The sequence below is a fragment of the Balaenoptera musculus genome, chromosome 8 (genome assembly GCF_009873245.2).
Source record: "Balaenoptera musculus isolate JJ_BM4_2016_0621 chromosome 8, mBalMus1.pri.v3, whole genome shotgun sequence".
NCBI classification, from domain to species: domain Eukaryota; kingdom Metazoa; phylum Chordata; class Mammalia; order Artiodactyla; family Balaenopteridae; genus Balaenoptera; species Balaenoptera musculus.
The window spans coordinates 58328156-58344630 of NC_045792.1; the positions used below are offsets into that span (position 1 = coordinate 58328156).

The 16475-nt window shown below is 56.5% G+C and overlaps 1 protein-coding gene and 1 pseudogene across 5 annotated transcripts in view; one reads left to right on the forward strand and one right to left on the reverse strand.

The window, feature by feature from the left end:
- The window catches only part of ARAP1 (ArfGAP with RhoGAP domain, ankyrin repeat and PH domain 1), a 63294-nt gene that overhangs the window by 26892 nt on the left and 19927 nt on the right, over positions 1 to 16475 (forward strand). For 4 of the 5 annotated variants that reach the window (XM_036861691.1, XM_036861692.1, XM_036861693.1 and 1 more), the window contains 10 exons: positions 7714 to 7883; positions 8464 to 8531; positions 9144 to 9274; positions 9416 to 9571; positions 10108 to 10177; positions 10486 to 10606; positions 11010 to 11212; positions 11722 to 11831; positions 14274 to 14473; positions 16310 to 16395. In XM_036861691.1, the coding sequence (XP_036717586.1) occupies positions 7714 to 7883; positions 8464 to 8531; positions 9144 to 9274; positions 9416 to 9571; positions 10108 to 10177; positions 10486 to 10606; positions 11010 to 11212; positions 11722 to 11831; positions 14274 to 14473; positions 16310 to 16395 (1315 nt within the window). Of the gene's footprint in view, positions 1 to 752; positions 839 to 7713; positions 7884 to 8463; positions 8532 to 9143; positions 9275 to 9415; positions 9572 to 10107; positions 10178 to 10485; positions 10607 to 11009; positions 11213 to 11721; positions 11832 to 14273; positions 14474 to 16309; positions 16396 to 16475 lie in introns of those variants that run through there. The other variant, XM_036861695.1, reaches the window with a different exon arrangement.
- Positions 13268 to 13658, reverse strand: LOC118899765 (annotated as a pseudogene).

The window sequence follows — 16475 nt, forward strand, 5'->3', positions numbered from 1 at the left end:
CCGGCAGAGCCCCTCCTAGGCTGCTCTGGGCCTCTGTTTCTTCCTCTGATTCCTGGATGTCTGGAGATACCTTGGGAAGAGGGAGTATTTGTCCAGACAGGACAGCTACCAGCTAGTCACACTGCAAGGCCTCACACCTGTGCCCTCGACCACCCTGCAGCCCAGCCAATCCCTGGTCTTCCTGAAGGCTGATCACTTGTTGCCAGGGCAGAACTTGCTCCCTTCAGAGAGCCTCTTTCCCAGCTTCTCTGGGCCTCCTTGTGGGCGTGGGGAGGGGCCAGCCAAGGCCAGGGCCTTCTGGGTGTCCACTCTGTAAGGTCCTGCTAGATGGCACTGGGGTGGCTTGTCCACTCACTCCAGCTGGGTGGGGGGGCAGCCTGGGGGCGGAGAGGAAGTGTCTGTCCCGGAGGATTCTGGGTGACTTTTCTCTCTGTCTCAGTCCGTGTTTTCAGGAAGTGTGTGTGTTGGCCAGGGCTGCAGGGGGGCGGGGGGAGGCGGAGAGCAGGAAGCTAGAGGAGACCAGAGCTGAATTCAGACACAGACACACACGTACACATACACACACTCACTCACTCTCGCGGACAGACCCACAGTTACACACAGGAACACACACTCAGACAAGTGATCACAGACACTCAGACCCAAATCACGGGTGCACAGAGCCATGCCTGGACCCAGACGCGGCCTCAGGCATACCCAGGGAGTGGGGCTAGGCTGTCTGTGAGACCAGCCCAGGTCGGACACAGGCTGCACAGGCAGGGAACGGCACACGCTGGGCCCGGCTGACCAGAGAGAGCCACAGGAGTCCTCGGGCCCCGGACCCAGAGGGCGTCAGAGGGTGAGCGAGGGGCCGCCTTGGGCTGGGCTGTCGGCCAGGGGAAGGTGGGGAGGCTCCTCTGGCGGGCCTGGGAGGGCAGGAATCCCTGTCTGTCTGCCACCTCTCCGCAGGCTGGGTTTTCTGTGCTGGTCTCCTCCCCCTCCCTTTTTTACTCTCAGAATTTTCTGACTTCTTTCACTTTCTCTACATTTTCTGTTTTTCTCCTGCCCTTTCCTTTTCTCCCCTCTCTCTTCCCCCTCTCTGCCCTGGGCTTTCCAGGTCTCCATCTCCCCATAAACCTCTCTCCGCGGTCTGCTGGGAGCCCCCCGGGGCCTGTTTTCTGGGCTGCACAGACTCCTCCTCTGTGGGGTCTCTGCCCCAAGAAGGATCTGGTGCTGATCTCGGTTCTGACTCCCTGCACCCCACTGAGGATTGCCTCCAGAGGCTTAGGTGACTTCTCTCAGGGTCAAATTCAAGGGTGCTGTGGCTCTGGGCAGCTCCTACCAGAGCCCCCTTGCCCTCCCCCAAGTCCAGGTGATAGGAAGGCCTGCCAAGGGCTGGCACTTAGCTGGCGACTTCCTATCCCTCCTTCCAGGGCTGGTGGTGTGGTGGGGGTGCCTGTGTCATTGCGGGGCTCCCCCCAGTTGCTGTGATCCCTAATGAGCTCAATAACCCTGTGCTTGGGCCACTGGGGACATAGAGATTCCTCTAACCAGGCCCTGTCTGTGTACCTGGCCCTGCCCTGCACCCTTGGCTCATCTTTCCATAGGGCCCAGCAGACACCTGCACCTTCTCCTCCAGCCAGGCCAGCCCTGGGATGGGGGAGAGGGGCTAGTACAGTTGTGAGCCACCTGAAGGGTGAACTTCCTCCCCCCGCTGCCTTCACAAGCCAGCACAGGGTCAGGCCTGGGAAGCAGGAAGAGCTGCCATGGGAGACCTGGGTCTCAGCCCTTTCCTGCCCATGACAGCAAGACTCCCAACTGTGTGAGCTTAGAGGAGGGAGCAGTTTGGGTGGACTTCCTGGCGAAGGAGGCGTGTCCTGAGCACCGGGGAGTCGATGATCCAGGTCATCTGGGGATTAAACAAAAAAAAGACTCCCAGCAGGATGTCTGGCACATAGCAGGTACTTAGCAAGTGGTAGCTATATTGTTCCAGGGTGAAGTACAAAGAGCTGGGTGAAACCTTGGTTTTGAGGGTGGATGCCAGGTCAGTCGGGCACTGCTGTATGGAGGGATGGAGAGCTGCTGACCTCCAGTAATCAGTATGTGAGTGGGGCGATGGTCATTCATTCATTCCGAACACAGTCAAGGAAGCCCCCTCTGTGTTGGCATGGCGAGGGATTGGCCTGAAGGGACTCACAGCATATGCAAAAGCTGAGAGGCATACCGCAGACGTCACATCTAAGCAAGTGAGACCCCAAGAAGGGCTTTCTCTGCCATGGCTTGGACAGAAGTAAATAGGACAGAGCCCGGAAAGCGCTAGAGGGGCTGACCCTTGGGCCTCATGATGGAGAAGGAAGGACGAGGGCAACCACGGAGGAAGAAAGAAACATAGGGCTGAGGCCTGGGCCCCAAGAAGAACAAGGAAGTAGGCAGTTGGGAAAGATTGCCCCTGTGGGAAGAGGAGGGCAGAAGAGGAGGCAAATGTGTCCAAATCAGAGTCTGATCCCACCTCTTGGCCCTGCTGGTGAAAATCCAGGAGGTGGGTTTGGGCTGGGTCCCTCCAAGGCCTGTGTGACCCTGTAGGGGGAAAGTCCTGATTCCAGGACAGGGTATAGGCCTGGGTCCTTGGTCCCCTGAGGTCAGTTCAGTGAAGCAAACATTGACAGATACAACTATACTGAGTGCTCAGAAGTGTGGGGACTGGAGAAGCCTCAGGAGGCCCCTGGGGCATGAAGGGAGGCGCAAAGTGGAGGGGGAAGATGTATGATTTGCACCTTTGGAAGGAGGAGTAGGAGATGGCCAGATGGAATTGCGTTCCTGGTGGAAGGAACAACGTATGCAAAAGCCTGGAAGTATGCATTTATGGAATGCAGCTCAGTCAAGGTTGGCTGGAATGTAAGAGTGGATCAGTTCAAGGCCAGCCTGAGATATTCAGGCTGCCCCACTCTGCAGCCCTGCCCATCTGCCCTTATGGTGATTGACATAAATAGAAAGGAGTGAAGGGAGAGCCAGAGGCCACCCTGGAGGAGAGGGCTACGGGACAGGTTACTGGCCCATCCTGTGGGGCCTTAGCCTCCTTCCACCACAGGCAGGGTGAGAAAGTTGTGCTGGTGACGTGTGGCAGTTGGCTCTCCTTACTGAATTATCAGTGAGCCTGGAAGCAGACCAGAGAGGAACCTGAGGCTCAGAGGTGAAGTGACCTGCTTTGTAAGGACACAAACTGATGTGAGGTCTCGCTGGGATGCAAGCCCAGACCCACCTGGCTGCAAAGCTCTGTCTCTTACCTACAGTGACCACAAATATCATTTCGTCCAGGACAGGCCTGCTTACACCTGTTGCCCTGACACAGTAATTAATAGGGCCTCTTTTAACTCTCAGAAATGTTCTGGTTTATATGATTAATTATATGGTCACTCTACTCGTACCCATTCTGGCTCGGGACCCTCATATATCCCTCAACCCGCAGATACAAGGTTGGCTGTGTGTATTTGCCCTAAACCAATAAAACAGACCTTCTTAGGCTGAGGGCCCAGGCTGGAGTGGGCCCTGCCCAGGAGTGCCCAGATCCATATGTCACTTGGATAGAGGAGAAAGGGGCTGAAGAGGCAGAGGAGCCAGGAATGAGGGGCAGGGGGTGAGCAGCTCTGTGTGGGCATCTTGGAGGCTACCTAGAAGAGGCCCATTGAGCCGTATTTTGAGGTACAGATAGGCTTTCCATGGACTGAGATGTAAGGAGAGGGCAGGGAGATGCAGGCAAGAGGAAGTGGTGTGAGCGAAGACTCATAGGAGGGACCACTGAGTCCCTGCTCAGGTTTGGGGTTGATCTTCTGGTCTTGTGGGGTCAGAGATCAGTGGGGAACATCCCAGCTGGACCTTAGCCGCAGACTGGAGCTGGGGCTGCTCTAAGGGGTGTAGGCACTGAGTGGCCAGGACTCTGGCTGGGTTAGGATCATTCTGTGGGCACTGCCCCTTCCCCTGGGATTTTCCCACATCCGTGCCTTCCTGATACCACTTCTCCTTTCCTGGGCCTGGCTCTGACTCAGCATGACCCTGGTGCCTTTTGGTAGGCAGGCGGGGGGTCAGCTTGGAGGCTTCCTGGAGGAGGTGTCTAGAATGAGGTCGGGAGGCCCATGGGGCCCCCTTGCTCCCACCTTCTTGGCACATAGCCCTCTTCCTGCAAAGGCTTTGCTGGGAGAGGAGCCCTTAGCATCTGTTCCCCTCTCCTTTCTTACCGTGGTAACACGGCCATCAGAACTGTGATCACATTTCCTTTTGGATGGAACATCAACCCTAGAGCTGCCTGGATCCTGAGTTGGGTGGCCAGTGTGAGGAGACGGGCCTCAGAGAAGCCCTCAGATCCTGGCTGTGGCCTCCTCATTTGCCACTGGTGGTTGAGCTTTCAGCTGTGGTGCTGGACTTCCTGGGTGCAAATCCCAGCTGTGGGACCAAGGACAAATTACTTCGTGTCTCTGTGCCTCCGTTTCCTCATCTGTAAAGTGGGAATAGCAATAAGCCATACGTTATTGAATGAATGAATCCACGTAAAGCACCTAGAAGACAGCTGGGAAAACACACACACACATAATTAATAAGAATTAATTAATCCAGGTCTTCATTTATTTATTCATCCCTGCTGAGTGCTGGGCATACAGTAGTGAAGAAGGTGGGTATGGCACTTGTCTTAGGGAACCCACATGCTGGGGAGCCAGGCCTCAGGAAGGGCAGAACCCTCTCATATGATCAGGCAGTGATGGGGGAGGACTGGGGGCCAGAGATGGGAGGACCGATGCCGCTTGGGCTCTGAGGATACTCTGTTGCCATCACCTTTGCCTCAGCACTGGCCCTCAGTCCTGGGGTAAGTGGGGAGCCAGGCCCACTCAGCCTGCTTGGTATTGGAAGGGCAGAGCCTGTCCCCCCTGCTCTGAGCCAGTCTGACTGGTCCTGGTCCAACAGCTTGGAGCTCTGCTGTCAGCTGATCACAGGCTGGGCCCCCAAGGGCCCCTTCCTCTTGGAGTCTGGGAGACTGTGTGATAGACTGCTTTGCTTGTCAAAAAGTCTCCAAGGACATTGTGCTTGACTAGCTGGGGGGCCGACACCGCAGGTCATGCCCTTGGGCCTGTGTGTACTCACTCAGCCTTTCATTTGCTTCTCTCCCCACCCTGTCGGCCAACCTATCCACCTACCCATCCACCCCCCACCCACCCATCCAACATGCTCTTGTTGCTCACTCAGCCAGGCCCTATGGGTGGGCTGTGGGGATAAAGAGTCAAGTCCAAGGCTGCCCCTGCCCTAAAGAGACTCAGGGTCAAGTTGGGGAGACAGCCTAGTACAGTGTCCATCAGGGGGTCTTCGTAGGTCCAGCTAAACCCCTACCCTAGGCCCACTTGGCATCAGATTCCCTGAGAAGCATATAGAGAGGGAATAGCTGGCCACCAGGACAGCAGCAGGTCTTCCTCTGCTGTGGGGTCCTTGTGGCAGTCAGTGCCACTGTCCACACATCTGTCCAGGAGCTGTTCTCTGTGGTCCTCCAGGGGGCAGCTCAGGGATGAGGCATGAGACTCACAGCCAACAGGTGTGGGCGCCACCCTGGCTTAGAGAACTCTTGCCCCAAGGGGCCGGTATGTCTTCTAACAACTGCACAAGTGTGGTTTCAGGTCCCTGCACAGGCTGTGCCCGGTTACGAGCCACCACACTCTGGGAAGTCCAAAGCTCCGACTTCTCCCCCAGGTCAAGAGACCACTTACAGTTTCTCCTAGTCTAGGTGCAGTTCCACACTCAGGCCACTTTTGCCAAAGGCATTGTTGCCTCAGAGCATGGCTGACATACTACTTTTAGCAGGTTTCTAGGGGGAAAGAGTTTTTTTGTTCATTCTTTACCCTTGGAGAGGAAGGAGATAGGGTGCAGGGTAATGTGGAAGTAGCCAGGTGTCCTAAGAAGCACCCAGACTGTGGAGTCAGGGTTCAGGTCCTGGCTTAGGTGCTAGCACAGTACCTGGCACAAAGGAGGGAGGTACTAAAAAGCAAAAGTTACTTGGAATAATTCATCTAAAGCTCCTATCAGAGGGGAATGTGGGCAGGGCCTGGAGGAGCAGGAAGGAGGGGTCAGGAAAAACTTTCAGAGAAGGGGCACTTGAGTAAGAAGTTAAAGAATGAGTAGATGTTCTCTGATCAGAGACCAGGGAGCAAGGTATTCCTGCAGGAGGCAACAGCAGGAGCAAAGGCCTGGCATCATGGTCATGCCCCAGCCCTTCCTTGCTTTCTCGGTGGTCACACACTGTCAGCCACTGCCAGGAACACTGGGGCAGTAGACCAGGCTGAAATCACCAGTGAAGAAAGTTGCCCACCCGCTCTAATGCTCCTCCTCAGCCCCTGCTGGATGCTGGCAGAGACAGCAGTTGGGGCCAGGCTTCTAGAGCTCAGGCACCTGTTCGGCTGGTGGTCTCTGTGCATCCTGTGTGCTGACGCACGACACGCCTTGTCTTGGTTAATCCTCCAGCCACCCTGCCACAACAGTTTTGTAGTCCTCATTTTACAGAAGAGGAAACTGAGGCTCAGAAAGGCTAGGTGCTTGCCCCAGGACACACAGGAACTAAGACTGAGGCAAGGTTGAAACCCACGTCTCTGATGTCCTTTGGAGACACTCAACCTGCAGGAAGCAGTGCAATCTGTGCTGAGACAGACAGACAGGAGCACTGTGGCTGTGGGAGTCCAGGCACCTTGAACCTGGCCTTGGAGTCAGAGAAGGCTTCTGGGGGGAGTGCTGGCAGAGATGAGAAGTGTGATGGGTTCAGGTGAGTTTGAGGGGTCCCGGGGGATGGTGAATATTCAAGACAAGAGAGAAGATGGTCTTGATCCAGAGACCCACGGCTCACGGCCTCAGGACTTGGTTTCTAAGGCTCTGGTCTGTGCCCTTGGCCTCGATGCCCATTTCAGTCCTGCGCCATCCATTCTCCAACAAACGCCTTCTTATCCTTAAAAGCTCAGGTCCAGGGACTTCCCTGGTGGCACAGTGGTTAAGAATCCGCCTGCCAATGCAGGGGACACGGGTTCGGTCGCTGGTCCGGGAAGATCCCACGTGCCACGGAGCAACTAAGCCCGTGCGCCACAACTACTGAGCCTGTGCTCTAGAGGCCGCGAGCCACAACTACTGAGCCTGCGTGCCACAACTACTGAAGCCCGTGCGCCTAGAGCCCATGCTCCGCAACAAGAGAAGCCACTGCAATGAGAAGCCCACGCACTGCAATGAAGAGTAGCCCCTGCTCGCCGCAACTAGAGAAAGCCCGTGCGCAGCAACAAAGACCCAATGCAGCCAAAAATAAAAATAAATAAATAAATAAAATATAAATAAATAAAAGCTCAGGTCCAGTCTTCCCTGACTCCCCAGGCTAGGATGCAAACCACCCCCCACCCCATTCTGGTCTTCATCTCTCTTTTAGAGTGGAGACCAAGTGGGTACATGTGGCTAAAAGTTAGCACTTTGGGGACAGGTGACCCTGTCCCAGCAAGGCAGGGCCAGCTCATGAAGCCAAAGAAGGTACCTGCTCTGGGGAGCTTGGAGGGTTTGGGGCGGGGGAGTGAGGCAAGGAGGGCTCTGAGTGTGTGGAATGAATGAGTTGTGCTGCTGCTCATGTGAGCTGGGGGCGCAGTGGGTTTGAGTCCTGTTTCTGTCTCAGTGTTGTTGGCGCAGTGACTCAGCCTCACTGAACTTGATGCCCAACTTTTGGTCTGTTCCCAGCCTTCCTGCCAAGGAAGAAGAGTTACTGTCACCGCCACCATCATTCTCTCCCCAGCCAGAGCCTGAGGAGCCCCTGGCCACCTTCCCCCGGGGGCCTCCCCAGCCCCCATCTCCACCTCCCAGCCCCCCAGAGATTCCCCCGAAGCCTCTCCGCCTGCTCCCGGAGTTTGGTGAGTGCCGTAGCGAAGCATGGGGCTCTGGGTAGGTGGCCTGGGATCAGGGCTGGAGAGTCTGCAAGGACGTAAGGATCGTGCTCCCCTTTCTGTTGGGCCCTGCCACCGACCCACTCTGTGGCCCTGGACAGGTGAGCATCCTTCCCTTCATCCTCAGAATGGAGACAGCACCCAGCTCTCTGACCTATTGACTGTTAGGTGTGGGCAGATGGCAGACTTCCTGATTTGCCCATGGTTTAAAGTCTGGGACTGTTTTCCATGGTCATGGGCAGTTTGCTTTTCCTTGGATTGTCTACTTTTTCTTGTCTCGATTCTTGTTGCTTTTTTTTAGCCTTTTTAAGACAGTCCCTACCCTGACCCCCAAGCTTGCTGCCTGGTCAGACCTCCCTGTGGTGGCCTGGCCTCTCCTTTGGCCGCCTCCTAGTGCTGTCCTGTGAAGCCCTGAGAATATAAATAGCACTTCCTGTCCTTTGTGCCTTTTTTTGAAAGCCAAGCCAGGGTGGGGCAGGGTCTTTCTTAGGCTGGGGGAGGCCAGGCTTCTTTGCCCTGAGTCTCCCCCTCCCCTCTATCTCCCCAGATGACCCTGACTACGATGAGGTCCCAGAGGAGGGGCCGAGGGCCCCAGCTGCCGTGATGACCAAGAAGGTGGGTCAGGCAGTGGTTAGGGTTTGGGCTGTCTGCCTGTCAGCGTGGAGGGCGGGCTACCCAGGTGCCTTTCAGACCCTGGGGACCACCAGATAGAGAGTAGGTAGCCGGCTCCCTGGAGAGTTCCCTTCCCCTTCACTGTCTTGCTGTGTGGGGGTCTGGGGGCTCTGGTTTGTGGCTCCAGATCCAGTCTTCAGCTGCATCTGGATGGCTGTGTGGCCCCTTCTCTCCCTTGGTGTTTGGAGCACATCTGTCTTGGGGTGTCTGTCCTTCTGTCTCTGTTTCACTTTCTGTGTCCCCGTGTCACCCTCTCTCTGAGTGCCTTAACTCTCCATCCATGTGTCTTTTTCTCTAGCCCTTTATCTTTCTGTCTTTGTCTCTCACCTGGGCCCGTGCCTGCACTGGTGTTCTCTGTCCTTGTGACCCCGTCTCCCTGGGTCCCTGTGCAGACTGCTGGGGGTTGGGAAGGAGAGGAGCGTGAGGAAAGAGAAGTAAATGTGCAGAGTTGTGTGGGTCCAGGGTGGAGTGGACAGAGGGGGATGTGGCAGCCCCTAGTTGGGTGTGATCTGGGGCTTGAAGGGGAGCATGACACTGAGCGGGTCTGGGGAGCAGGAGGAGCCCCCAGTGAGCCAAGTCCCTCGGGCCGTGCGCGTGGCCAGTCTGCTGAGCGAGGGGGAGGAACTGTCCGGGGACGACCAAGGGGATGAAGATGAGGATGACCATGCCTACGAGGGCATCCCCAAGTAAGCGTCCTCTTCTCTCGGGTGGTTCTCCCACCCAGCTCTCCTCCTTCCCCAAGCCCGGCCCAGCCTGTCCATCTCCTCTGCCCCCACCCCATGGGAGCCCCCACTCTGGCCTCCTCATTCCCTCTCTTCTCCCCCCAGTGGTGGATGGCACACCAGCAGCCTGAGCTCATCCTTGTCCAGCAGCCTCCTGATCCCTGATCTCCCACCGCACCCCATGGACGGGCTGCCTATGGGCCCCACCCCCAGCCCACCAGTCATCAAGGCTGGCTGGCTGGACAAGAACCCACCACAAGGGTGAGTGAGGCCTGCTGGGTCCTACTGGTGCTCTGCGTGCTGTGGGCTCTAGTATACTGGTATCGCGGATCAGAAAACCAGAGGGGACAGGGTTATTGGAGCAGGTCTCCCTCCAGGCAGACTGTAACTGCCGATCATCCCCACCAGACCTATGCTTTATTACCCTTAAAACTGAGAAGTCCTTTCTCTGGCGGTCCAGTGGTTAAGACTCTGCGCTCCCAATGCAAGGGGCACGGGTTTGATCCCTGGTTGGGGAACTAAGATCCCTCATACTGCACAGAGCAGCCAAAAAAAACCAAAAAAAAACAAAAACAAAAAAAACCCCGAAACTGGGAAGTCCTACTTTGAGTCTGACTTCAATCACTCTTGCTGTAGGTAAAGTTCATCTTCTCAGTGACCACTTGGGATCCTTTCTCCCTTGGACCTGGCTGTTCCTAACTTTGTATGTGGCTGCCAGAGGGGGCTAGGGTGATCCCGGAGCCTCTCCCTAATTCCCAGTCCTTTGCTCTGTTGTCCCTCTGCCTCTACCTCTCCAGATCTTATATCTATCAGAAGCGATGGGTGAGACTGGATACTGATCACCTGCGATACTTTGATAGTAACAAGGTGAGGCCTGTGTTAGTCCGTGATATGACCCTGCTTCAGCCTGGTCTTGGGTTGAACCCCGACACTGGACCCAGGCGGAGTCCCTCCCTAGATGAGTCCTCACCAGAGCTGTAGTGTGACTCCTTGAACTGTGTCCTCCTGGCCCATTGGCCAGCCTTGGCCTTGGCCAGGGTTGGTGTAGGGGCTGTCACTGACCACCTGTGGGAGGTGGGGCTGCAACCTTCATTTCAACAGAGGTTGAGGGAGACAAGGAGGGGCTGGGCCTCTGTGGGCCTCACCCCCACAGTCGGCTCCTCTCTCTCCCCCAGGATGCCTACTCAAAGCGCTTTGTCCCTGTGGCCTGCATCTCCCGAGTGGCTGCTATTGGGGACCAAAAGTTTGAAGTGATCACGAACAACCGGACCTTTGCCTTCCGGGCGGAGAGTGATGGTAGGGAGGGGGGCAGGAGGAAGACTGGCAGTTTGGCTTGAGAAGTGGGGGAGGAGAACCAGGGCACGTCTCCCCCCACATCAAACCGAGAGACGAGTCAACCCTCTGTGAGGTGGGGGAGGGGAGGGCCTCCTCTGACCAGCTTTGTGCTGAGTCCTCAGAACCACACATCCCCATTTACAGGGGAGAAGCAGGCTCAGAGAGGCCAAGTGCCTTGCCCACCCTAAGTGGCACAGCTGGGATTGGAGCCTGAGCTTGTCCAAGTCAGAGAACTTAGAGATAGGTGGGCCAGTCTGGGCGGGCTTTCTGGCAGAGGTGTTGCCTGAGGAGCCTGGAATGGGGAACCCTTAGGGGGATCCCTACCAGGCTGAGCTGGGGCTTACCCCTTCCCCTTTGCCTGCAGTGGAACGGAAGGAGTGGATGCAGGCCCTGCAGCAGGCGGTGGCTGAGCAGCGTGCCCGGGCCCGACTGTCTAGTGCTTATCCATTGGGTGTTCAAGGCTCAGAGCCCCCTGACCGCGCCGGCAGCCTGGAACTACGTGGCTTCAAGAATAAACTCTATGTGGCCGTGGTTGGGGACAAAGTGCAGCTTTACAAGAATCTGGAGGTGCGACTGGTCAGCCAGGCTGCTGAACCTCTCCCATGCCCCCTGCCCACCTAGCCCCTTAGCCCTGCCCCCCACCCACCTGGTCCTTCAGCCCCAACCCCTGCCCACCTGTTCCCTCAACCCCACCCACCTGGTCCCTCTGCCCCGCCCACCTGGTCCCTCAGCCCCCACCTCCCCTATCCTGGTCCCTCAGCCCCGCCCTTTCCCCCTTCCCATGACCCAGCTCTTTGCCTGCCCCCCTTCCTGCCCCTAGTTCTGACCCCTCTCCTGCCTGGTCCCTGAGCATTACCCTCCCATCACCGCCCTGGCTCTTGCACCTCTTATTTATTGCTACATGGCCTCTGATCAAGGTCCATTTACCCATGCCCAGATTCCTGAGCCCTCCCTTATCTCCTTCCTGGGCACTTTCTAGTCCCTAAAGTACCACCTCCCCCTCCTCTCTGCCCCCTCCCTGGGCCTTGAGCCCTACCCCTCAGGCCTTGCCCTCACCCCTTCCCACCTACTGCCAGGAGTACCACCTGGGCATCGGCATCACTTTCATTGACATGAGCGTGGGCAACGTGAAGGAAGCAGCGGACCGACGCGGCTTTGACCTCACCACCCCCTACCGCATCTTCAGGTGAGCCTCCCTCATTGTTCACCTGCATCCTCACTCCCTCCCAGTATTTTCTTCTTGCATATGTAGGAAGCTGCCCCTTCTTCTAGGATGGATTTCTCCCCTCTCTTCCCAGCCCTACCCACCTGCTGGGCCTTTACCTTCACTTGCTAACCTGCTCTGATCCCTTCCTTCTAAGATATCTCACTTATACCCCCCTCTCTCTGTCCATCACAGTCCCCCCTTCCCTGCCACAGTGCTCCCATATGGGCTTTCTGCACCGCCCACTCACCCTGCTATCCCCTCCAGCCTGCCCTGCTCCCTCAAAAGTGCTTGTCTGTCAATAATAGTTGCTTGTGATCAAAGGCTGCTCTTCACTCCCTATCTCGTGTCCATCCTGGGTGCTTCTCCCTGAGCCTCCAAGACTCTACCATCTTGGTTTCCTCTGACCTCAGTCATCCCTCAGTGGTCTGTCTCTGTCCTCTGTCTTCTACCTGGACAGACTCGCCCACTCCCAGGCCTTCAGCCACTGCCTCTGAGGCACTATGCCATGCCTGGGTTCAAATCCTGTGTATCAGCTCAGCTGCCGTGACAGAATACCACAGACCCAGGGTCTTAAACAACAGAAGTTTATTTTCTCACAGTTCTGGAGGCTGGAAGTCCAAGGTCAAGATTCTGTCAGGGTTACTTTCTGGCGAGATCTCTCTTCCTGGCTTGTAAGTGGCCGCCGCCTCACTGTGTCCTCACACGGCCTTTCCTCTGTGCACATGGAGCGAGAGAGAGATGTCTGGTGTCCCTTCCTCTCTTTATAAAGAAACCTGCTCTTAGGACATTATTTAACCTTAGTTACCTCCCTAATGGCCGTATTTCCAGATACAGTCACACTGGGGTTTGAGGCTTCAACCTGTGAATTTCAGGGGGACACGATTCAGTCTGTAACATCTGGGGTCCATCCCTGGGTCACTACATGACCTGGGCAAATCACTTGGCCTCTCTGTGCCTCAGTTTCCTCGTCTGTGAGGCAGTCTCTGTGAAGCTGTATCTGATACAGTGTGCGGTGACTGCTCAGTCTAAACCGTGTCACCCCTCCTCCAGCATCGTCTCCTTTGCCCTTAGCTCAGATCTCTGCCTTCAGGGTCTTTCTCCTGAGCTCTAGAGCTGCACGTCTAATGGTTCTGTGGACATTTTCCCCCTTATATTCCTCCCCAGCTCGCTGCTCCTTCTTGGGCCCCATCTCCACCCACGGGGACCCCACCTCTCCTACTCACCCCTGTGCAAACCCATCACTGCCCCCGTCTTGCCTCCATCACTCCCTCACCTCCGTCTGGCCCCTTTCCTGCAGGCCCTAGGCATGTGGGCCCTCTGGCCTGGCGCCTGCCTCTTCACCCTTGGGCTGCCTATCTGTGACCGTCAGAGGATCCTTTTTTTTCCTTTTTGTTGAAAGCCAAGTTTGTATTTGTTCATTTCTTAGATTCGTAGTAATCTTTGATTGACGTCTATGGCATCAGATTCTTTGCCATCCTCCTTAACTACCACACAACTGTAACCAGCCACTTTCTCTGGAGTTTTCCTTCTCTGTCAGCTTTCCAGAGCCCTGCCCATTTCCCTAGATCCTTGTTGTCATGGACCTTAATCAGGTTGATTTGGTGTTCGGCTCCAAGGGCCTCCACCAGCCTGGCGTGCGTGGGCTCCCCCAGTTGGACGCAAGCGCACAGAGACGGGCTTAGCGCTTGGCTGGGGCCTTGGCAGCTTGGCAGATTCAGCCTTCGTGGGCGAGGGTGGTCTCAGCACCTCTGGTAAAGCAGCACTGACGTCCATTCCATCTCCAGCAACAATGCCCTCCTCGGCCATGGCAGTGGTGGAGCCGAATCTTGAATGCACACATGTGACTTGGTGGCAGCAGGGAAAGAAAGAGCTAGAGGGAAAACATCTCTGTGTCCCTCACCCCCCTGAAACCCTCTACGGCTTCACTGCTGTCCTCTGGGTGCACTTTGACCTCCTCTTCATGGCACAGGCTTGCCTTCTCTGTCTCCCAGCTTCTTTTCTGCCAGTACCCCCATCCTGCCCGCAGGCCCTGGAATGCCCTGTGTGCCCTCCTGTCTGTTCGCACATGCTGTTCCCTCTGTCTAGAACACCTTTCTACCTCTTCACCTGGGTAAGCCCTCCTCATCTGTCAAGGCTTAGCTCGGCCACCATTTCTTCCCAGCAGCGTTTTCTACTCCCTGGGCAGGGCAGAGCCTCCTCTGGCCCCTCCGCCCCCAGCCCTCATTCACACGTCCCTCAGATTTGGGGTGTCCTTGCCTTCGTCCACGCCCACCCTCCCCACAGACCCTGGGCGCCTCCCTCTTCCGACAGTCAGCTCTCAATGCATTATTCACCCCCCTTCATGCTGTGCCCCCTCATGCTGCCCCCAAATCCCTCTGAGTCCTTTCCCACCAGTCCCCTACCCCACTTCTGTGTCCCCAGCTTCTCGGCCGAATCGGAGCTGGAGAAGGAGCAGTGGCTGGAGGCCATGCAGAGAGCCATTGCCGAGGCCCTGTCTACCTGGGAGGTGGCCGAGCGCATCTGGGCCGTGGCCCCCAACAGATTCTGTGCTGACTGCGGAGCTGCCCAGCCTGACTGGGCCTCCATCAACCTCTGTGTTGTCATCTGCAAGCGCTGTGCAGGTGTGTAGGGGGGTTGGGGTGCCAGACCAGGGCAGGACAGGGCTGGCGTGTTGAGAAGGCAGGTGGTCTGGCTGGCTGGAGGGGCTGGAGCGAAGGCAGTATCAGAGAGCATCGTTTATGAAGTTGCACTTCTGTGTCGAGCCTTTCCCACCGTGATTAACCTGCACGGCAGGGATTCAACTTCTCACGTCATGAGTGGGGACACCGAGGCACAGAGAGGGAAAGTGGCTCCTTCACGGTTACCTGGCAAGTAAGTGAGTCTGGATTTGAGCCCAGGCCTGTTGGAGTCTAGCACGGCTGTCACATCAGAAGAGCGGAAGTAGGCCAGGTCTGGCAGGGCTTTGCAAGCAGAGGGAGGAGCTGGTGTTTTATCCAGAGGGGGATGGGAGGCAGGGGTGGGAGGGACGTGGTCAGATTTGTGCGTCCGACTCTGGCTGATGGGTGGAAGCTGCGTCAGAGCTGGTGAGACTGGAGACGAGTGAGGAGACTGCTGCGGATCCACAAGAGAGAGGAGGTGGAGCCTGGTCCCAGAAAGCGAGCGTTTGAGAGACGTTTAGACCTACGGAGGAAGAGTCCCAGATCATACGCGGAGGATGAGAGAGAAAGAGGGTGGAGCCTAAGATACATTCATCTGTTCAACCAGCGTTTATTGAGGGTCTGTGCTGGGCACTGTGCCGAGTGCTGGGAAAGGGGCCCCACTGGGAACAGTCTTGGCTGGCTGGAGGTGGGGACCCAGGGGTGGAACAGTTCTGGGAAGTTGCTGCGGGACATCTAGGTCAAATGTCTAGGAGGCCTTCGGCTATGAGGGATGGGTGTGGAAAGCGATGACTCCATTGGAGACCAGATTAGGAAGGCATCGGCTCATGGAAGGAGTGAGGGTGTCCAGAGTGGATGAGATGCTCCATAGGAGGTTGCAGAGCGAGGTGAGGCCTAAGCCAGAGCCAGGCAGTGCCAGGCACTCATGGTGCCCCCAGCCCAACCCCTGCTCCAGGGGTCCCTTGTGGGATCTGTAGCTGAGCAAGGCTGCATCCTTCCAAGCCCAACTTCCCCCTCCCCTTTCATTTCACGGAGATTTATTAAGCGCTCACTGTGTGCCAGACTTTGTTCCAGGCACTGAGGCTAGACCCTAAAGCAGGCAGTCAACATTCCTTCTCTCGGGCAGCTTACATTCTGATGGGAAGAGGCAGAAAATACATACACAAACCAGTAGAAGTATCAGGCAATAACAAGTGCTAGGTAGAGAACGTGTTTGCTGAGAAGCCATCTCTGAGGAGGTGACAGGTCAGCTGAGATCTGAATGTCAGGAGGGAGCTAACCTTGGGGAAATGGGGGAAGAGAATCCAGGCAGAAAGAACAGTGAGTGCAAAGGCCCTCAGGTAGGAATGAGCATGGATGACTAGAAGAGGAAGGAGAATTTGAGCGTTAGGGGGGGAAGGGGAGGGGGAGAGGCATGAGATGAGGAGAAGAAGCGGGTAAGGAATTTTGATCTAATTCTGGGGAGAATTAAGAGAGAGTCTAAAGCAGGGGTTCGAAGTAAGAGGTTTGCATTTTAAAGAGGTCACTCTGGCTGGGCTGTGTGGAGAGTGGCCTGCAGGGAGCCAAGCATGGCTGTAGGGAACCAGCTGGGGGACTACTGCAGGAACCCAGGTGTCAATTACAGGGCTCAGTTTTGGGGTGCCCTGGGCAGGAGTGTGTGGGAGATGGAGCTGCAGGCCTAGCCCCTGGGTCCTGCCCATGGCCTCTCCCTGTCTGCCCCCATGGGCACTGGGGTAGGGGGGGAGTGCTCATGTAAAGGAGAGGGCCCAGATGACCCCGTGTCTGGTCCTCTGTCTACAGGGGAGCACCGTGGCCTGGGCGCTGGTGTCTCCAAGGTGCGGAGCCTGAAGATGGACAGGAAGGTGTGGACGGAAACACTCATCGAGGTGGGGAACCAGCTATGTTTGGGGTCTGCCCCTCTCAGCTGCTGCCTGGGTCTTCCAACCCCATCTCCCCCATCTCACCA